Source organism: Lates calcarifer, linkage group LG4 (genome assembly GCF_001640805.2).
Source record: "Lates calcarifer isolate ASB-BC8 linkage group LG4, TLL_Latcal_v3, whole genome shotgun sequence".
NCBI lineage: Eukaryota > Metazoa > Chordata > Actinopteri > Centropomidae > Lates > Lates calcarifer.
In genome coordinates this window covers 5296426-5319349 of record NC_066836.1, presented here as the reverse complement: position 1 = coordinate 5319349, position 22924 = coordinate 5296426, and the positions used below count along the sequence as shown (strand labels likewise).

At 39.0% G+C, this 22924-nt stretch overlaps 1 protein-coding gene across 4 annotated transcripts; it reads right to left on the bottom strand.

Annotated features, from left to right (window-relative positions):
* Positions 1-589: 589 nt before the first annotated feature.
* Positions 590-22531, bottom strand: LOC108884286 (uncharacterized). Of its 4 annotated transcripts, none has more exons than XM_018678108.2 (47): positions 22457-22531; positions 19769-19821; positions 19651-19677; positions 19461-19529; positions 18668-18724; positions 18376-18456; positions 18039-18098; positions 17882-17947; positions 17721-17786; positions 17128-17205; positions 16986-17036; positions 16419-16520; positions 16104-16172; positions 15936-16001; positions 15581-15649; positions 14927-14992; positions 14671-14742; positions 14445-14507; positions 14269-14331; positions 13414-13473; positions 13172-13228; positions 12103-12174; positions 11609-11680; positions 10919-10984; positions 10771-10839; positions 10164-10223; positions 9972-10046; positions 9818-9883; positions 9667-9735; positions 9511-9582; positions 9056-9121; positions 8656-8724; positions 8499-8555; positions 8235-8300; positions 8064-8135; positions 7895-7966; positions 7674-7736; positions 7066-7137; positions 6923-6982; positions 6542-6613; positions 6285-6347; positions 5939-6001; positions 5493-5588; positions 5337-5376; positions 5175-5226; positions 4412-4826; positions 590-3666 (listed from the first exon to the last, which is right to left on the bottom strand). In XM_018678108.2, exons 2-47 carry the CDS (start codon positions 19814-19816, stop codon positions 1948-1950), a joined length of 5028 nt encoding a protein of 1675 aa, XP_018533624.1. In that variant the 5' UTR covers positions 19817-19821; positions 22457-22531; the 3' UTR covers positions 590-1947. The 4 variants fall into 4 exon arrangements, with proteins under 4 accessions (XP_018533624.1, XP_018533623.1, XP_018533621.1 ...); XM_018678107.1 differs by lacking the exon at positions 22457-22531 and adding an exon at positions 21578-21696; XM_018678105.2 differs by lacking the exon at positions 22457-22531 and adding an exon at positions 19968-20264.
* Positions 22532-22924: the final 393 nt, after the last annotated feature.

Sequence of the window (22924 nt, the reverse complement as noted above, 5' to 3'; positions counted from 1 at the left end):
AAATCCTACATTTAGACAGATTGACAAACACCTAGCTGTTTGTTTTTTTTTTTTTTTTTTAAATCATTTATTCTTTTATTTTGAAATCCTTATGATGGAAAGCTGGGTCATTTGTATTTGCATCTATCAACATGATTAATTCTGCTAATCTTTACTCACAATAGGTCTTTTCAAAAATGTAGTAGAAGTATTTACCAGTTCCGGAGGAAGTGTTCAGATCCTCTACTTAAGTAAAAGTAGTAAGACCAGAACGGAAAACCTGTTCATTTAAAAGCAGTAGTTTAGGTTTATATGCAAAATGAGCTTAAGGTATCATAAGCACTCATTCTTAAAAAGTAAGTGTTATTATATAATATATGTTACAGTGCATTATTATTACTGGTGCATTCAGGTATTTGTAGGCTTTGTAAGTAAAATCTTACTTTAGAAAGTAGAGTAAAAAGTGCAGTATTTGTTATGAAATGTAAAGAAGTCTAAGTATAAAGTGTGGTAATATACAAGTTAAAAACTGACCTAAGTACACAAGATGAGTAAATGTATGGTCCACCTATGGTATTTCCAGAGAATAAAGAACAACAGACAACAAAGCTTGATTTGAAACATAAATATAACTGTCAGGTAAATGTACTGAAGTGGAAATATAAAATAGAAATAATAAGTACAAGTATTCATCCAAATTATACTTAAGTACAGAAATAGAGTAAAAACTATTAAAGCAAGTTGTGTTACAGAGGTAATTTACGAAATGATAGCCGTACTTTAACACACTCCTGGTTCAGCCCTCTGCTGCTCCCCAGTGGTGATTATGACCCAGAACACCACAGAAAGTCTTCAGTCACGTTATCTGTGTTTTTAAAGTCCCAAAACCAGACGGACAATTTATTTTCATGTTTCTGTTTAGCACAGAATAATAATTCTATAATAATTAGCATTATTTTTAAAGTAAAAAGCTTGTATACTTTGTTGTGGAGGTAACTTTACTGACTCATTCTACTCCCTGTATTCCCATTTATCCCTGTTTATCACTGCTGCACCATTGACTCAACAGTTAAACAACAGCATCATAACAAGATCATGTTTCAATTACTCTAATAATTTATTTGTTCGGTAAGAAACTAGCACCGTAGAAATAATGTTTACCCATATAAAAATACAAACAGTAAAGATATAAAACATCAGATAAAAGACAAAGTGCACTGTTGCACCATATTCCAGTGGTTACGACTGACGTTAAACCTGAGAGCAGAGACAGAGAGGTTAAAGTGCACCGAGTGAAAAACAGATGATATAAGGAAAAACAGACACTGAACAGATGATTTAATTACAGACATTACAATTCCATCACCCTGTCGTATTTAACAGGGAAGGCGAAATATAAAAACTGGCTAGATACTAGATAAAAATCCTCCTTTTCAATAAAACAGAGGACATTTAATCCTCCCTGCTGAGAAGAGTTCATGACACAGCTGACATTAATGATATAAAGTTATTATTTAGAGTTTACAGATGCCACAGGTTGCAGCTTTGCAGGATCTGCCAACTGTTGGCTACCGTTGTTTTTATTGTGTTTAGACAGAATAACATGACTGATTATTGATTTAGGCATCACAGCACTTGGGCTGCTTTCATGTGTTTTTTGGGTACTTATTTATTGTCAGAGCAGCGATTCTCTGCTGCTGATTCTGCCGACTGCTGCTCTCCTCCTGCCAGTGCATTCAGTTCAGCAGCCTCTGTCTCATCATTTCTTCTGTGCATTAAAGCTGAATACTCTGTCAGTTAACATGCAGTAGAGACTTTACTGCTGAACTTCCAAAGTGAATCCACATACACCATCCTGCTGCCTCCAAGTACCGATCGATGGATTAACACCTTGTTGATTTCAGTCTTTTCATGCGAGTTGTTCACAATAAAGAAAATATGGAATAACTTTGTCCTCGTCCATTAAAACTAAATGTACAGTCCATCTTCCAGCAGAGCGCTGGATCCAGATCGAGATCCTCTGTGGCTGTGTTTGTGCTCTCTGTCACTTCCTCTCCTATCCTTGTCCCTCCTCCGACTACCCCCTCCATCCTCCCTTCTCCTCCTCCTCTCCTCCTCCTCCTCCCCTGCCTCCTCACCCCCTGCTTTTTCAAACTGCCTCCTCGCGCTCTCAAGCCTGCTCCCCTGTTTCTCATCATGCGGAGCTGTTCCTCTCCTGTGGTGACTCCTCTGTGAGTCTGACTCCTCCCTGCTCCTCCCCCACTCTTTCTCCCTCCTCCCCGTCTCATGACCTCGATGTGACTCTCTCCTCACCTCGCTTTTTCCGTGATCATCTTGTTTCGTCCCTCTCTGTGTCTCTCTCTTAGATTCTCTTCCCTCTTTACTTTCTTTCCTCTGCTCTCTACTTTTTGCCATCTCAGCCCTCCAGTCTTTTACTCCTCTCTCCTCCTCTGTCCTCCTCGGGCTCTCTGTCCCGTCACTTTCTTTTTTGGGGAGTCTCTCCTTATCAGTTTCTCTTGTTTCATGTTTACCCCCTCTTTCTCTGTCATGCTCACTCCTGCTGCTGTGCCTCCTGACACTTTCCACCTCTTTCTGTTTAGTCACTGAATTCCACTCATGCTTTACTCCTCTTTCATCCTCTCTGCTGCTCTTGCTTCTTTGACTCTCAGTTTTGACCCGTTCTGACCTCGGCTTTCCTCGTTTTGTATCATCCGATTTACTCGCAGGTTCATCCTGTTCTGCATCCACCCTCTTCTGTTTTACATCTGTCTTTGCCTTGTCTCGCTTGCTCTCATGTTCTTCTTTCCCAGCAGTTATGCGGTTCTCAGTTTCTTTGTCTTTTTTGCTTCCTTTCTGAGACTGTTCTTTTAAACCTTCCTCTTTAGCTGCTTTGCCAGTTTTCTCCTTATTCTGCTCTCTTTCCTCCTCAGGTAGTTCCTCTAATGCAGACTCAAATTTTCTTTCTCCTTTGTCTTTTTCCTTCTTACTCTCCTCCTTTACCTCTTTCTTTGCATCATTTTCTCCCATTTTCTCCTCCTCCTCCTTCTGTTTCTCTGGATCTCCTTTCTCCTTCATGCTCTTCTCCTCCTTTGTCTCTTTCTTACTTTTCAGATTTTCTCCTTCCATCTCTTTATTCTTCTTCTGCTCTTCCTCAATCTTCTTGTCCAGTTTCTCCTCCAGGAGGTCTAGCTCCTGCTCCAGCTCGGCCAGTTTCTTCGGATCAGACTCCAAGTCGTCTTCGACCTCCACCTCCACCTCCTCGACCTCCTCATACTCCTCCACCTCGATGCCGTCCATGGTTTTCTGCAGCTGTGTTTTCACCTTGTTCAGCTCCAGGAGACCGTCTTGAAGGTCTTTACACACCTCCCTGATCTTGGTGGCGAATTTGGTTTTGGCGCCTTTGCGGAGCTCGTGGGAATCTTTGGCAAGGAAGAAAACATCCAGAGCCAGGAAGAGGGCCGACATGACCCCCGTGGTGACGCTGATGGCCTGGGCGGCTTTGGCAGCACCGCCTGCAGCGCCCAGAATCTGCACGGTGCTGATGAGTTTGTCAGTGTTGATCATCAGGGCTTTCCCAGCACGGCCACCCTCCTTCATCACATGTTTAATGTTGTGGTTCAGGGCCTTTTTGGCAGCACTCTGAGAGTATTTCTCAAAGTCCCACTCCTGCAGAGTGTCCATACCTTCCTACAAGAGGCACAGAGACAGGAAAGGATGTTAAATACTGTCTCAGAAAGACATTATAATCATTCTTTTCAAAGGTTTTCTCATCATACATGAAGTGTAATTTAAAAATCAAAATATATACCCTAAAATTCTGATTTTATTCTTTCATATTTGTTAATATTTGTTGAATATTTTTAGTGAACCATCGTTGAGGTGGAAAAAAATAACATCAACCATACAGAAACATTTTAGGATGGAAATACCTGAAAGAAACCCCCGATTCTGCTATATTACAGTAACAATAGCAACTTAGGTTGGATTAAACAGTAGTAATAGTCGTATTAAAGCTTAATTAAGTGCTTAAAATCTCACAACCATTTCCCAAAGAAAAGGGACCAGATTTTGGTGAGAATTTCTGTGAAATACAGAAAATTGAAATCTCAGTAATTCTTCTCTAGGACACTGCAGCATAAAAGCGTTCATCTTGTGATGGTAATTTTTGAGTATTAGACATTTTATAGACTAAAAATACATGGACTACTTGTAAAAATAATTGTCAAATTATCTGTGAAAGAAAATAAGTAGTAGCTTCTGCCCTAATCTACACAACACCTACTTTTTTTAGGGTAACTCGTTTATCTATTTCTGCATTACTACTCAACCCAGACCTGAAAGCGGGCATCAGAAATTTGTGATACAGCTGGAAAGCCTGTGTGAGATTATTCTTAATTTCTAAAGCACAAACTCAAGTCAAACATGTCCTCACCTGCATGAACTCCAAACACTCCCTGATGTCTTTGATCTCGTCCTGGTAGCCCTGGATCATCTTCTCCACCTTCTTCCTGTCCATGTTGGAGTGAACTGTGTCTGTGATATTAGCCGTCGCTGAAGTGATGCTGCCTGCCGTCGCCACCCCGATCCCCACCGCCGTGACAATAATAGAGGCACCGAAGGTGAAAGGTGCCAGAATGAGCCCTGTGATTGTAGCCACGCTGCCTGCAACACTGGCCACCCCCCCACCCACAGCAGCCGTCACTGTTTTCTTGTGGAACTGATCCGCGGCGTCGGCCAGGGCCAAAAGCTCCAGGATGCAGTGTTGTAAGGAGGCACCGCGCTGGTTGAAGAGATGCACGAAGAGGCGAGCTGCCATGTAGACACGATCAGCTGCCTGCTCCATAGCCCTGCAGAGAGAGAGAGACGAGAGCTGCAGTTTCCTACACTAGAACTGAAATGATAAGTTGATTAATTGATTAGTAAATTGACAGAAAAATAACTGGCAAATATTTTGATCATTGTTTTCGCATTTAGAGGAAAATTTTACACATTCTCAGGTTCCAGCTTCTTCAGTGGCAGAATTTGTCTGATGATTTGTCAACCAAATGATTAATCAATAATGAAAACAATCATCATCATGACAAATACTGAACAGGGAAACAGATAGTACATAATGAGAATATCCTAAAATATATTCCCTGAAACGCAAAATAATATTTTCTGGGGGAAATCTGAATCAAAGAAACTGTGCTTACGTATCCTCATCCTCCTCCTGGAAATTGGATGTCTCGTTCCACTCAGTCCAACCTGGAAGCCAGCAGCAGAAATAATACATATTAATAATAATAATAGCATTTTGTTTTTAATGTCTTTTATATTACATCAAACAGGTGGACGTGCACCATTATCGCACTAACCTTTTACAGAGTTCCACCACTGCATCAGTTCATCAGTTTCCTGAAAACAAAAGATATTTGTTTGTGAAGAGTCAACTTATTTCCTTGCATATATTTAGTAAAACACACACACACACACACACACACACACACAGAGAGAGGGGTACTGAAACACACCTGCCCATATTCAAGAGGGTTATCTTCAGTTGGGTAAGCTGCCATCTCCACAGGCTGGAAGTCCACTGTGCCCTCAGCTGTAACATCTGTAAGGTTCTGTACAGTTGACATACAGGACAGGGTTTATATCTCCCACTTTAACACACACTAACATGACTTTATGGTGCCGTTTGTCATGATCTCCTCAAACAAAACTGCTAACAGCTAACTCGCTAAATGCTAGCTGATCTTCACAGGCTGCAGACACAGAGTGACAACTTGTACCTAACACTGTGTTTCACAAACAAAGTGCACAATTAAATGACACTGTAATCATTATCACACATATCAGGTAAAGATATGCTGCAATTATGATTTCATGTGCATACAAATATATATTTCTATCTAAATGCATGCACAAATGTTTTTTTTTCTGGATGTCTACTTTATAATATCCTCATGCTAACCTGTGCTGGGTTCAGCTCCTGCAGCTCCACAGTCTCCTCTATGACAGGCATCTTATCAGAAGTCTGTGTAGAAAAAAACGACTCATGTCATTAAGTGAGTAACAAGCTCAACTGAGAACTTCATACACATTAATAATAAAACCATTTATGGTAAATAAGTAAAGTGAATATAAATTAAAAAGAAGACAAATTAGATTTGTAAAGACAGGACGTCAATCTGTGTGAAATAAATGAACTTAAACTTTTTATAGGCCTTTCAATCAATCAAAAATTACAAAAAGAACAGGAGCAGGGTGCAAAACAATGAGTTATGACTGAGGGACAGCTACAGGAAATCAGTACACACCTGTGAGGATGAATTAAGTTTGGGTAGTTTGGGAAGAGTTTTCTTCACTCGGAATGACACGACCTGAGAAACAGGAACAGGAAGTTTATATTAGTCAGAAGAACTCTGGAGAAACACGAGAAAATATGTGTCTAACTTTTGTTGAAAGCTAAACCCTCATCTTGACCACTGATGTTGGAAGTAGAAATTCACGTTATGAAACACAGCTGTTGAAATATATGTTATTCTTGCTGCTGCTACTTTCTGTCAGGTCTCACTCGTCTTTTCTTCTTGATCGTCCTCCTGCGTCTCAGCCCACCTCCCTCTGGTGCCTCCATGTCCTCGCTTTCCTGCAACAGAGAGAGAAAATCTTTGTTTAGCAGCTGCACAGAAACGTACATGTGATCATCTATTTGCATTTATTTTATTATCACTGTTAAGAATTTATGTATTTTTATTTTTTTCATAGTTTCTGTGTTGACAGTGGATGCATCTCACATTATCACAAACCTGCTATTCAAATTCAAAAATACTGTCTATATACAGAGAGTTTCTTCACTGAGGTCATCTCAAATGCACAGACTGGAAATTAATCTGAAACAAAAACACTTTTCCTGATACTGATTGTACAACTCGAACCAGTATTGATAATATCACACCTGGTGTTCCACAGTTTTGGGCGTCCTCCTGAACATCCCACCAAACCCTACTTTTTTCTCCTGTAAAAATATAGAGTGTGATGTTTTTATAAGTCACAAAAAGGTGTTCATTCAATCAGGTTAACACACTCTGCAAGTCTCACCTTTGCAGTGCTTGTAGCTTCACAAAGGTTTTCAGTACTGGCAGACAATTCACCGTGTGCTGACAGATCCTCCTTTAAAAAAATGCAATCACAAGTCATTTATCACTGACTGGGAACCTTCTCATAACCAGGCCACAAAGTCCAAAGTAAAGTAAAGGTTAAAAATCTACAAACTGTGGAAGCCCATTTCTGCCAATGTGATGAAAACAAAGATCCTGTAAGTGCCTTACTGAGTCACTATCTTGAGAGAGTTTCTTATTATGACAACTTCCCATCACAGTGACAGAAATGGGCCTCTGTATGAAACAGCAAATGCTGATGTTGAAAATCTATTTTAAAGTTTGCTGGCAGACAATCTGGAGAAAGGAAGGCGCCACACAGTTACTTCTAGTCTTCTGAGATTCCCTTTCCTCAGACATGAAGCTCTGAAGACAGAAAATGTAGCCTTTTGTTTAAATACTTACCAACTTGAACCGCAGCATTTTGTTACTCAAATGTTTTGTAGGCAGCAAAATATTCAGATTAAAGTGTATTGGTACTGTTGCCTACAGTATAAACGTTGCTCAACATGTTGTAAAGTGCATCCACAGACTTCATGTTGCTCTCACCTCAGCAGCGTCTGCGAGACTGTCCCAGCTGGCGGACAGTTCCTTTGAGTTACTGAGTGGATCCTGGAGGACAGTTTGTAGGCAGTCAGGTTTGTTGAGGGTTATTTAAGGAGAATTTGCCATAATATGATTCTCTTAAAAATGTAAATAACAGGTTTCACAGACATCTAACAGCTGATAACTTTACACATCAAAAAACCCAAATCAGTTTATTTAGTCACCTTAGTAACGACAGAGCGTGGAGCTGGTTTGGGAGACTTTTTGAAGATCCCTGCAAATCCTCCTGTCTTCTCCTGAAACAGATGAAACATTTACACATTAATAATCAACAATCAATAAGAGAAGAGAGAGAAACAGACTAAATTTGTGATCATCAGACGACATTTGTACCTTTGATGCGTTTGCCTCCAACAGATTCTCACAGCTGGCAGATAATTTGTTAGAATTGCCTGTGTTTGATTCCTGATAACACATGGCAGAAAATAAAACATAAAAAATGAAGACAAAATAGTCAAATGTGTGTAATACAATTTCAACTTTATGTAAATGTTATTACTGCACCTCATCTGTCGTCCCCTCTGCTGGTTTATGAGCCTTCTTAAACATCCCGCTGAAAATACTTTTCTCCTAAAAACAGAAATGCAGGAACTGAATGAAGGGGAGACATTGTTTTGTTCCCGAGATGTAGAAAAGCAATGTACTAATTAGAAATGATACATTTTATATTTGTACAGTTTGTAAAGGATGAAGATGAGAAAAAAATTCACCACAAACTTATAAACATATGTGTTGCACACAGTTTATAGTGCTGACATTTCTCAGTACCTTGGTGTTAGTGTTCTCAGGCAGACTCTCGTCACTTGCAAAGAGCTCGTCTTTGTCCTGAAAAAAGAATAAAGAATGTACAGTAAGTTCATATGCACAACAGTCACCATAGACTAAGGTGCTAACAGTGTTAGCATAAAACTAGCCGAGCACTCACCTCTGCAGCTGCATCATCTCCAGACACTTTGGGTGTTTTCTTCTTAAGGCCACTGAACAGTCCTTTCTCCTGACAAGAAAAAATTCAGATGCATGGATGGATTAATGAGGAGGAAGACTCAAAACAACCAAAAAGAGACAGAAAATAACAGCAAAGAGAGAAATGACCAAAAAGTAAAATCTAAATGCTGAAGCTTAATGTTATGAATATAAATTGAATACAGCCTTGCTGCCATTTAACCCCAACAACCCAGAGTCCTCACAACTGTCATATATGTTAAAGACAGAAGATTTTTTTTGTAATTATACACGATGAATGTGTGATTGTGAGGAGAAGAGCTGCTGTTATTTAGACTGAGTGAAAGGAGGAGATAAGGAAGATGAGTTATCAGGACACTGACCTCATCAAACAGGTTGTCGATGCTGGCTGATCTTTTGAATATGCCGGCCAGGCCTCCTTTTTTCTCCTAAAACACAAACTTCAGTTACTTTTCTCAGTGAATACATCCAGATAATTGCTGATAATTCTTCGGCACCTTTTCTTAGTTAAGATTTTAAACTTTTACTTGTATGTGTATTTCTCTAGTGTGGTATTAACACTATTACTTCAGTGAAGGCTTTAATACTTCTTCCACCACTGACAAAGGATGTGTATATTATTTTTTGCCTTTTGCATACTTTGGTTTAACATTTATTTTTTGGAAAGTACTACATAACTTTGTTTTTCAAACGAACAGCACAAACCTGAGTGCAATGTATGATAAGAACTTACAACAAACACAACAGTATCATCTCATAAAATCTGATTTGTGTAAAAACAAAGAGAGAAAATTAATTTTTTTTTAGACAGAGGCACCTTCACGACGGCTGTGTCATTCAGATTCTCACAGCTGCCAGATAACTGATTTTCACTGTTTTCCTCCTGCTCCTGAATTCAAACCAGAAAAGAAGAAATATCAGTATTCCTCCTCCACAGCAGAGATTTTAATAACATCTTGTTCAGTCACAGTACCTTTTCAGCTGCAGCGCCCTCTGCTGGCTTCTGCTGCTTCTTAAACATGTTGCTGAAAATATTTTTCTCCTAAAAAATAAAGTGGTGTTAGTGAATGTTCCCCTCTGGAGACATTTTATCTACAAAGTTTTTGTTGTATTACACCGCTCACCTTGGTAGTGTTGTTCTCAGACAGGTCGTCAGTGCTGGCCGACAGCTCACCCTGAGTCTCTCTTTCCTGAAACAGGGGAATTGAAGCTACATGAAATGTCTGTATTGTGAAGAGGTTTGAAAACTACCTGATAAAGACAGGAAGAGATCATCACCGGTGACGCTTTCCTTTCTCCTGACGCTTTTGGAGTCTTTTTGAGGAGTCCACTGAACAGCCCCGCACCTTTCTCCTGATGGAAAGAGACAAGAAAAGGCTTTAGGCTGAAATGGGACCAGTGCTGAAATATTTATAAATGAAACTGGTTCACTGAAAAGACACTAAACAGCACTGATTTAAACTCACTGACCTGTTTGTTCTCTGCCAAATTTTCATAACTGGCTGAGAGCTCATCCTCAGAGGACTCATTCTGTAAAAGACAAAGTTGCATTAACATTTTTTATCCTCTGAAAAGTTTTAAAAGATTGCAGATAAATTGAGACATTTTTTTCCTAATAAAACTTAATAAAAATAATTGTAATGTGTCATAGTTTCAACAGGAATTTGTTTCTTTAATTGTAGAAAATGTTTTGAAACTTGAATCTACACCAAATCTCTATCTGTGTACAGATCTGCATCAGTATAAACATAGTAACAGGCAATCATTCAGTGCAATGTTTTGTGAGGAAAATAGGGGAATAGTTCAAAAATGTACAATGTTAAGAATGCTTTTAAAAGACAGAGTTAATCTGCACCAACAACTGATCACTGTACACTGAAATGAGTCAAATTTCAAACAGCCTCTGGTGAAAAAACACAGTGCTCTTAATGGAGGTCATGAGGCTTTACAATATAAAAAGGTATCATAAACGTTTTCCAAGCATCCTTCAAATGTTGAAAATGGAAACACAATAAAGAAAAGCAAGTTAAGAGCTGGATAAAGGTCAGTATTTTGAAAAATGATTCATACAGTTTACCTCCTCAGGTTGAGCAGCTTCTGTCGGTTTGTGCGACCTTTTGAATATTCCACTAAATAGTCCTTTTTCCTGAAACACACATGAAACATGAGCACTCTCTCTTAAAGAAATAGAAGGATTGTTTTCTGATGCTATTAAAAAAACTCACCTTGGTGTTGTTCTCAGACAGACCTTCACTGCTGCCTGACCACTCATCGTCTTGCATCTGTTTTTCCTGAAAAGAGAAAAAGTCAATTATAACCTGTTTCACATTAGAGGTTTTTACATTCACCACTTCATGGTAACAGTGCAGAGGCTTACTGATCTTTAACAGTTAATGCCTCAGCTTCAGGGCATCTCACTGTGAAATACTCAGGATATGAACTGTATTTACTCCAGAATTTCCCACAGTGTTTATAAATAATATCAATAAAAGTTTGGCCACCTCGTCTGAAATGTGAGCCACATCCACTAACATCTAACAGCTTTTATAAAACAACATTTCATAGGGAAAAGAGCAGAGATATTTATTCACATATCATATCTTGTTTTTCAGGCGTTCTAGCTTGGGACCTTCAACGTCACCTCTCTCTTCCTGTTTTCAGTGAGTCTGTCTAATGTCCACTGTGCATCTACTAAATAAATTTATGACAAGAAGAGATGAGGCTTACCACCTCTGCTAAGCAGTTTCCTCAGGGTTCCTTGCTTTTATTTACATGATGTTTTTTATGTTGGTCCTGGGATTCAAACCAGCAACCTTCTAGTCACAAGTCTACCCTGATGTTTTACTGACATGCAACTTTCAACAACACTACTGAGTGACTGGACAGAACCAGAAAACAGAGGAGACACTTCTTACCTCCTCAGTGGGAGGACCGTCTGCAAGTTTGGACGACTTCTTGAACATTCCACTGAACGCACCTCCCTTCTCCTGAAATGTCAGGTATGCAGGTTTTTCTAAATTCTATATATCCACATTACTTCTTCCAAACACAACATATGAACTAACTGGGAAAATGATGACAATAAACGGAACTTAAACCAGAGAAATTTTTGGCCTTTTTGCTTACTTAATAGTTAGTTGCAGAATAAATTTCTACACATTTCAACTCCAGTCATGAGTCCAACTTTTAGAAACAATAAACATGATTCCACAAAGGATTGACTCTTTGAGCTGCATTGTTTCATTGTTTGCTCCCAGGGTCAGATATCAAAAAATATCTTTGCAAAAAACCCCACTGGTCTCATGTGTTTATGGAAACTGGACCAATATTCATGTATTTGATTTGTAAATGATTGATGTGGATCTTTTAAAAATGAGACTCTGGAGAGCATTCTTATGACCAAACTGACCTTGGTGTTGGCGGCCTCAGACAGACTGTCATTACTGGCTGAAAGATCTTTTTTCTGTGCTGACAGATTCTCCTGAAACAACAATCAAAACTGTCAGGAAAAACGATGCTCCAACAGGAAATGGTAGAAGGGGTTCAATGAAAAGGAAATGTGCTTAAATATTTGTCTGTCATGATTTATTTTCTCCTCTTCCTGGGTGCAGCATTTGAAAACACTGGAGGACATATGAGGAACATGTGTCACACTGGCTGTGCTCCATTTAGTCATACTCATGGGAAGGACAGGGAAACCAGTTGGCACGTAACATGGTAGGTATGATGCTGAGTCTCTTTGAGCCGATAATAAAACAGCAGCAGGTAATAAAGATGCTGCGGTAATCTTTGATTGCATCTTTTTATAGCTTGTCAGACACGACATGACAGGAGCATTTTAATTAGGAGTAGTATAAACAACAGGCACTTGAACTGCCTCATGTGCTGCCGTGACCTCCACAACAAAAGACCACGTATGCTCAGCTCGGAGCGTCTGAGGCCCCGGGGCAGTTGCCTGCTTTGCCTAGTTGGTAATCCAGCACCACAAAGAACAATGATATTTTGTAAACAGTATTTGAAAAAAAAAAAAAAGATGACTGCAATGTTTTGCATATATGATATCTATGATCACATGATAGCGCAACTTCTTCATCTCGTCATGCTAAAATAAGTGATAGAAATTGAGGAAAAACAAGAGTTAATTTTGGTGTTGCTCTTAGCAAGTAAAGGAATGAAGTTTGATGCTGAACTTGTAACATTTCCTCTAGACTTAATGATAATGTTGGCTATACAGCAAGAGCAAAAACATACATATAGCACCTTTAAAGCCTGCTGGGTCTCATGACATGTGGAGGGAGAACCACACCCATTCAGCACAAACGGAGCATTTTGCCTGTTGGGTTCATGGAGCACACCCAGTGTCTTGAGCACAATAAAGCAACTGTTTGTTTTTTTTCATTTTAAAGATTAGACAGTGTTTATGGGTCGGCTCAGACTGTCTCCATGGAAACTACGCTACACTGTTTGAGAAGCTGTACCTCTCCAGTTGTTTTGGGCGTCTTTTTGAGGAGTCCACTGAACAAACCACCTTTCTCCTACAGAGACAAGAGAAAACAAATTAAATTTACTAGATTAAAACAGTTCTTAGGAACCTTATCTTCCTCCTACAGAGCTACAGGTACATTAATTCATGTTTCCATGCTCATCATGGTGACTCATGCAGTTTCAGTGGGTGTGCGAGGGGGGAGGAGGAACTGTTAAATCTGTCATGAAAACAAACCTTGTTCTCCATTAGACAGTCAGTGCTGGCAGGGAATTCACCGTGCAACGACTCTGAGACCTAAACACAACAAAAATGTGACTCGACCTGTCTGAACATGAACACTCATGCCACTTACATGCAGACATGAAACCACCTACAGAAACAAACAGGTAGAGGCAAAAACCTCATCACTGCAGAGCCTGCATTGACAAGCAGCTTATTGGTGATTTAGGAACATAATACGAACAAACACAATACAGGTAGTAAGTGTCAAGATGCAATACTATCATAAAAATTACTAATTTTGTCAACAAATCAACAGAATTTTACACATTTTGGACCAAAGAGCATCTGAGATTAGAAGTCCTGTGTGTAACAGCAATTAATAATAATTGTCATTAGATTATTAGAAGTGTCTGAGGTGACCGATATTGATATGTCCTATTTTAAGCTCTTGGTGTGTGTGTCAAAATGCCTCATTTGTCCAAGTTTCTTTTAGGATTCAGAGTTCACCTTTTTAAACAGAAAAGCAAACATTAGGTGACCAGACAGGGTTTCAGTTTATTGTTCAAAAAGACACTTGAACAGACAAACTGGCTTTTCTGGGAGCAAAACCTACTGACTTTTAGTTTCACCATTTATCACTTGGTCATTGTTATCTAGACTCATTGTAATCCTTTAATTTACTCTCCAACATATTCACACTCTGAGCTCCACTTAAATGCTTTTATCTGCTCTTTAATATGTTGAACCACAGTTTATTCCAGTTTGAGCAGACTACCACTATCACACATTCCTGGTGACTATTAGAGTTTCTAAAATCTGTGGAGGAGAATTTTAGCTATGTTAAAATTTCACTTGCTCACACATTACCTGCCCCTCTCCAGGAATCTTTGGAGATTTTCTGAGAATCCCGCCGAAAAATCCTCCCTTTTCCTGGTGATGTCAGAACAATTAATTCACACCATCAGCTGCTGTTACATAACAGTAATAATGGTAACACTGCATCATAATCCTGTCATTTCATAGCTGAATACCTCTGCACTCACCTTTGAGTTTTCAGACAGATTATCATTACTGCCCGACAGATCATCATGCAGAGACTGTTGGTCCTGAAACACAAAATGTGAACGAGTTCAATGTGATTATCAGGCTGCAGGATTAAACTGATGATATGACCGTGTTGGCTTCGTTTGAGGAGTTGCACAATAGATCTGCCATCTTGTGTCATAGCACATTAACTGGCATGTTACAGCTGTTTTCCATCTATGTCACCTCGTCAGTCTGAGGAGCATCTGTTGGTTTTGGAGACTTCCTGAACATCCCACTGAATAGTCCTCCTTTTTCCTAACACAGACAGAAAAATGGTGCACACATGGTCAGTTATGGTATTTTTATTCGGATCAAAGTCAGGTCAATGACGTGCTTTTGTTGCAGGAAAATCTACTTTAAGTCTGTGTGTACATGGTGATTAAAGATAACGTTATCTCTGCTGCTCCCATAGCAGATACTGTGACTGAAAGCTGCTCACCTTGTTGCTGTTCTCAGACAGACTGTCACTGCTGGCCGACAGCTTGCTGTTAGCACTCAGATTCTCCTGAAGTATCGAGGTAATATTTTGGAAATGTGGAAAACAAATGACAAAAGCTTTACCAGATGACAGTAAAATATATCCAAACTCCCTGTTCTATCCAAAGCTACAGCCAGGTTAGCGGTTTCTCATTGTTTTCAGTCTTTATGCCGAGGTAAGCTAACTGCCTTCTGGCTGCAGCTTCATATTTAAAGGTGCTATATATGAGTTTTCTCTGCCACCGAATATGGTCTCTCGGTAGTGGGTGGTGGTGATTTGCCAGGACCTTCAGCCATTGTTGCTTTTACAATACAAGAGGTTATAATAAGCTCTCTGAGCAGCGCTACTGCTTCAGGGAAGCTTGGACACTACAATGAGTTCAGTTAGCTGGTTAGCATGCTAACTTCAGTAGAGGAAAAGAAGCAGTAGAACTAGAGGCAAAACATTGCCGTTGCTTTCCACCAGTGGAGACAACTTTTGGTGAGTAACGGAATAAAGTTTGATTCTGTACTTGCAACAGCTGTTAATGCTAACAATGACTTTGTAGCGATAAAAGCTTGTACACTTAGTTGTATTTTTATAAGCAGAAAATCATTAACATTTTTGCCAGCTCACCTGTGCAGGTGTCTCATCTGCTGGTTTGCTGGATTTTTTAAGGACACCAGAAAAGAAGCCTCCTTTTTCCTGTAGAAAAGAAATGTGTTTTTGAAGTATAGTCTAGTACTCTTTGAAAATAACAATTAAACATGTGGATCTTTTTACATATTTGTTGCATATTCTTCAAGCCAATATTAATTTTACATAAAAAATGAGCTTTTCAAACACAAAAAGTTAATTCTTGGCAGCTACTTTACTCTTTAATCTTACACTTAAATAAACTCTTTAAAGTTTTTTTTACTGTGTGGATTCTGTTTGTAAAATGGTATATTTATGTCAAGTTTACTTGCTTGCTAATGCCACTAAGACTTACATGGGACTGTTCAGATGTTTTCTCCTCTTCCTCAGCATCTTCAGCATCACTGTCTGTTCTGCTGACCTGGGAGGGAACACAACAATGAGTGAAAAGGTTCTAAGATCAAAGATCAAAACTGGAAATTCAGTTTAAAAAAATAAAGAAAAAAAGAGTTATCGATGTTACCGTCGGTTGAGGAGACAATCTCTCTTTGGGTGTTTTCCGAAACATCCCAGTGAACAGACCTCCTATATCCTGAAGAGACAAGTAGGAAAAAAAACATCTGCTTTTAAGTCTTCCTTTTTTGAACATTTGCATTTGCATACAGAATATGTAACCTGATTTTCAAAAGAATGAATTTCCATTTTGTTGTTCTGTAACTTAAACACTAAAACAGTGATTCAATAATGGTTCTGTTTGTTTGGAAAAGCAGAAGCAGAACTGGCGTGTTCACATGAGCAATCACAGTTTAGCATTTTAATGTGGTTACTTATCTCTTACCTGTTTGGGTTCTGTATTTTTCTCTTGCTTGTTTTTCTCTGCTGGTTGTTCCTTATCTGAGACTCCTTCTGTGCTGGGAACTGGACTCGGATCTCTGCTGGTCTGAGAGAAGAGTCAACAAACCTCAGCACAACAGTCATAAATGTGAATTCTTTAAAATGAATAAAATCTAACCGACAAGATGTAAAAAAATAACCAAAAAAAACAAAAAAAAAAACACAGTTTTGTGAACACTTCGTCAAGTTGTGAAAGTTGTAGGTTTTACAAACTGACAATGAGATAATCTTTTCTACATTTTTATTTTCATAGACAACAGAGAGATAACAGGGAGTGAGGGCAGACCATCCAGGCAGTCTGGGCATCTGTTATCAAAATGTGGCTTTTTAAACCAAAGCTAATACATATGAATATTGTTAAAATCAGAACAATCCAGTTTCAAGACAAACACCACCACCACCAGCACCATCACCACAACAACTGTAGTCTAAGTTAAACTGGACAGGGAGACGGTGTGAAACTCTGCAGCCACCACCAGCAGAAAACACCAAACCGGACGGTGCCTCGTACCTTTGGTGACGACTTGAATTGCAAACCTTTCATCATTCCCTTCAGAACGCCCTGTCAACCGCAGTCACATGTCAAAAACAGGCTGATAACGTCAGCACACATCAACACACACACACACACTAACAACCATACAAACACTCACCGGTTTGCTGCCAGGAGCCTGTTTGGCCGGGACATCACCAGGCTTTTCCCGTTCGTCACTGTCGTCAAGCACATAACTCTGAGAAGAAATCAGGGAAACACTGACTAAACAACTGATGTTTCAAAGCATAAAGTAAAAATCTAATTCTGCTTTATATACATGTATCTCCTGTGTCTAAAACATTGTGTATATGTTTATATCTTCGTGTTTATTTAACGTGTCTATTGTTATTATTATGAGACTGTGTATTCACTGAACAAATTACATCAACACTGAATCATGAACATGCAGACAGACAACTATTGTATGTCTCAATACACACTAAGGTTTGACGTGTACACACCCGCACACACCTGTTTGCCTCCAGAAACCTGTTTAGCTGAGGCACTGTCAGTTTTGACATTTACATCAACTTGTTCGGCAGACGCTTTTATCCAAAGCGACAACACGAATGCTTCAGTGCAGTGGGAGACTGTGAAATAAGCTCTAAATCAGTTCAATAAGTGCAAGGAGATCAGGTAAAGAAGTGCACAGTAAGTGCTAGTTTGGCATGTTAGTCTAAAGCGGAGAAGAGCTGCAGGTGTGTTGCTTACAGTGAAAGTAGGTGTTTTCTCTTTTTGGCTCCGCCATAACATTCCACCCAGGCCCGATGGATTATTCTACAACACAGCACATGTAAATAAAGAGGAAGACACTGTGTATTCTCTTTGTAAATCTGGTCAGAGGTGGAAGCCAGTACTTCCAGCTGTGGTACCTGTTTGAAGTCTGCTTCATCTTTGGGACCTTCAGCATCCTCTGGTTTGTCATTTTCTTTGGAGCTCTGAGGAGGAAGAGGAACGTCATTGACTCTGCATTTTATACAAAACAAGCGAGGAGGAACATGGCATTTTCATTGCATGTCTTTTACGTACTTTGGTGTCCTCGGCCTGCGCCCTCCTGCGGTGGCTGGATCTGCTCGAGGCGTTCAGTTCCTGCACAAAATACACATGAAAAGGCCACGAGGGAACAATAACAATAGATGTTTGAAACAGGAAAGAAACATGAAACCTCGGGTAGCACAGGATGATTCTTTACTGTAAACTGCTCTCACACTAAACTCCAGACTCACTTTGATTTCAATTAAAAAGTAATTCTCCACATAAAACAAACATATATGTTCCCACAATATTCAACAGCCTTAATACTTTATTTAAACCTGACTCTATCACTGGCTATAATCACTCAACTGAGTATTTGGGTGTACTGTACCTTTTCTGTGGGTCTGGGTGGAACCACAGGAGTTTCAGGCAGCTTCTCTTTTGTGTCTCTTTGTGGTAAATTTCCATTGGCCTGACACAGATGGAAAAATATGATAATACACCTCCTTTTGTTTGAACAATAATGTATAAAGGTAAACATATGAGTATCAGTTAAAATCAAAATAAAACATTTTCAATAATTATATTGATGTTGATATACTCTCACATGCAAGCTCAAACTTAAGACTTTTCACGTGTCTCTGTAAAACCAAGACATTTAATAAAATTTCATTTTTAAATACCGCTTTGTTTGTTGTTGCTGCTGATTTTTTCAGTCTGTATTGTGTGTGACTTAGCTCCTGGACAGAAAAACAAAAATCTTTTTCAGAGTGTGATGAAAACAGAACTGCCGGCACATTCACCGCAGAATTATCTATTTAAGCAGATAATATTTAGATTCCAGTTCGCCCAGTTTTTAAGGCACTGCTCTCATATTGTTAAACTGAAGCTGGATAATTACAGAAATAAGCTTGAGTGAATATTCACTGTCTCTAAAAAGTGACTGAGTGACACGAGGAAAGTACATGGACAAAAATCTGTTTCAGAAAATCACATTTCATAACCTACAGCCTAGAAAAGATTACCGGCCCAGCAGAGAAACATTACAAGTCTCTATAAAAGATCACTAGAGTCTTCCAGGTCACTCGTTTAGAGTATAGTTTAACATTCAGTACAAATGAACCAATGATGAGACTGGACTAACAATCAACAAAGCACATAACTCTGCCAAGGCCAAACAAACCTACACATCTGTCTAGCTCTTATAACAGAAACATGAAAGGATTATTATTTAAGTCTGCACCCGAGTACACAAACTCAAGACCATAAATATGGATTTATTTACATCAAGATCCATATATAAGTTTCTTCTAAGAAATAGACTAAAATGTCAGAAAATGCCCTCACATCTCGCAGTGTTAAAGCAAATTGGTTCAGTATTTTTTTTTTTTTTCCGTAATCCTGCTGACAAATAACAGACACAGGTGAAAAGATAACCTCCTTGACAGAGGTAAAGGTTGTTCATGCTGGACTTACAGAGTCTGTAGGTCTTTGAGGCAGCACAGGAGTAGGTCTCTCCAGTTTCTCTGGGTCATTTCTTTTAACCTGTGAAGATAATTTCAGATTTCATTATTTACCTAAGTCTGTAACCTCACTACAACATCCCGAGGCTCATATATAGAAAAACACATGAACTTTAATCAAAGGTTTGGGTTTATTACAGTACCTCAGCAGGCTTTGGAGGAGGTTTAGGCTGTGAATAGAAAAACACATTATTTTATAGGAGCTGTTTATATACTGTACACAGTCAGAGTGTTCTCTGTGTTAGCTGTAAATGTTCTCACCGGCTTTGGTTTCTTTTTGACTTCTGGCTTCACCATACATGCCTCCATCCTGCCTGTAGAAACAATACAGAGAGATACAGTTGTTAAATTTGACCAGTTTACAAGCATCATTGCTTTAAACAAGAAAACAACTTCCACTGTTCTCCACAGGACGAGCTCCAGCAAGAAGAAATCAATATACTTTACAGTTCATACTAACAGGACAGAGAAAAAGCTTTCCCCAAAGATTTAATATGCATTTCCTCTTCCAAGACATTTCTGTCGTGTCTCGCCACCATCTGTGATTTGTTTTAATGTTTTGCAGCTGTTAGCAGTTCCTCTATTCCTCTGTGCAGTGATACTCAGGATTTTTAAAGCAGTATTAGAGCACACACTGACTTGTTTTGAAAGCAGACTTAAAACCAACATGGAAATCAGTTTGTAGTATAGAATCAGGGGCACAGCTCAGGTGCTGTACATGCTGGTTTCCTGGGACACAGACATGGAGCAGAGCTCTTGCTAATGCTCGTTAATGTCATTGGTAACACCTGTGTGTTTCATGCTATGACAGAGCCAAAGTGTCTGCTGTGAAAAAGGCTTTTTAAAATACTGATTTCTAACATGTCAGTTGAGAAGACAGATTTATCTTTTGCAGCGCTGTGTGTCCCATAATCCACTTAGTGCCACTGAACAAATCAGCTAACAGGCCTTTTTCATGGCACACATTTTGACTTGTCATGGTGGGAGAAGCACAGGTGTAAATAATACCTGTAATTCACCTGTGCTTTTCCTCCCATGATGAGTCAGTCATCCTGCCATGAAGAAGGTATATCCAAGTCACAAAATGCTGAGTAATCATGACATATTCAGCACATGTTTCTGTATAAGAGATCATCAATCACTGATAATATATATGATTGTGACGGCTAAAAAAAAAGACACTAAAATCCCATAAATAATTGAAGCCAGGTATTATCTTCACGGTTTGGTTTTGTTAGCCTGACAATAACTTGTCAGTTAAATATCACAGCCTGAACAGTAAAGTCTGATATTATGAAACTTGTCCAAGTTTACCACTGAGTCTCAGACATGGTACACTGAATATCTTTGGCTTTTTGATTAGTCAGACAATATAAGACACATTTTTTAGATCAGATAAATCATCAGTTAATAATGAGTATTTTCCCTATTGATTAATCAGCCCATTATTGTCTCCATCAATATTCTAGTTTGTAAAACATCAGGAAACAGTAAAAAAATGTCCAACAAATTATCCCAGAGGACGAGTTAATGTTATTAAACGTCTGGTTTTGACTGACCAACAACCTCAAAATCACACATATTCTATTTACTGTGTTGTACGACACAGAAAAACAACAAATCCTCACATTTGAGAACCTGGATCCTTCAGATGTTTGGTAAAGTAAAATACTCCTGTATCAGCAGCAAAACAGCACTGAGCAATTCATCCTATCTCTGTGCACCATGTTATTTTTGCAAAGTCTTAATCCAGTCAACAATATGCAGTACAGTGAACTGTTTAAGTGCAGAGTATATGACAGCTAACACAGCCAACCACTTCTGCAACTGATCAAACCAAGTGTCACGACGTGTTACTATAAGAAGGAAATACACGTTACAGTGGCCACTTTAAGTTACAGTATGAAACATATGGAGAAGTACAGCAATACACATTTCCTAAATCTGCAGCCAGCTGAAGTCAAAGCCAAAACTCCACTCGGCTATCCAGTAATTAACTCCAATAATTTAACGACTCTGAAGACACAGAAACTGAATCTCTCTCATGTCAGACTGAGCGCTTTCACCTACCGAGGGTTTGAAGACACTTCAGAGATATTTAACATTCAGTTTACGCCACGCAAACAAAATCTTAGCGGCGTGCACTGGCGACTCCTTCAACGATAAGACATTCCCAAGAGTTTTAAAACTTCACCACACCCACACAACATCTGCATGCATGATGCGTTCAAAAGCTCCTCAAAACCTCAGACATCCCACCTCCGAAGTCTCCTCACGCTAAAGTGTTTTGTGTGTGTGTTGTTATGTACAGTAAAAACTGTGTTGGATTTATTTACATATTTACTCAGAAGTATAAAGATGGGATTTCCCCATATGTCAGGTTAATGTATAATGTTTTCAAATTCACATTTTTTACATTTAGACAAAATATACTCTGTAAATAAAATGCAAATATATATTTTGTACAATAAACATACAACAATATGATTAAAAAATATTTAATGTTATTGTTTTATGCAGATTTTACATTATAACTCAGTATAGATACATTTTTTTCATGCAGTTTTTGCTGCGAGCATGCAATGCTATTTACTTAGCCTACATAAAATGCAAAACAATAATATGCACGTCTCTGTCAGCAACAGTTGTTCTTCCCTCAACATCATGTGCACCACCATACCTGTCTGTCTCATGTTCCCATGTTTCACAAGTGTATTTACCGTGTTGAGTAATCGAAATATATCCGACACCACCCAAAGGCAACATCAGTTATAGGTCGAACAAAGCATCTTAAGCAAACCAAAACACGCCCTGAGAGCTTCTGTGCCACAAATCCTCACAGTGAAAAAGTCTGCAATATAATGAGGAGAAATTCTACCACACAGAAGATCTCAGTCAACAAATCCCCATAGGCTGATAGTTCCCAGGATCAAAAGTCCAATATCTCACCTGGTCTTCACAGTTGGAGAGGATGCAAGATCTGAAACCGTTGTCTCCTCTCTGGCTTTGTGATGGCGGTGGATTCACCTGGGAGTTGGGCGTGGCCACTTTGAGGTCTACCTGTATCTGTGGGCCTCTGGTTCCCAGGCAGTGAGACTCTGACTCATCAGTTTCAGTGTCAATAACATGTAATGAAAATTCAAACGTGATAGGAGTTGTTCCAAAAATAGAAGTCCAAAGACTGACACATTAAGAGTGAAATCATAGCAACTCATAGCAGTGGAAACTCACTCTCTGCATCTGAAGGTGTCAAAGGTCTATTAATATCACATACTGATACATACATACATTTAAATCTACTGATCTTTAATAAATCTTCTTCATCTTAAATCACAGCTATAAAAATAATCTTAAAACTTTATTTTATATAATTTCCCCAGGTGAGTCATCCTGCATCCAGAGGCTTTTATCCCTATT

Bases quoted from the DNA above. Each gene is read 5' to 3' on its own strand.
- LOC108884286 (XM_018678105.2), bottom strand. From the start codon at position 20,046: ATGGTGGCGAGACACGACAGAAATGTCTTGGAAGAGGAAATGCATATT. The intron at 19,530-19,650 runs GTACTGTAATAA...TTATCTTCACAG, and splicing joins CTCCTCCAAAGCCTGCTGAG to GTTAAAAGAAATGACCCAGA. The intron at 6,348-6,541 runs GTGAGACCTGAC...CCTGTTTCTCAG, and splicing joins CGATCAAGAAGAAAAGACGA to GTCGTGTCATTCCGAGTGAA.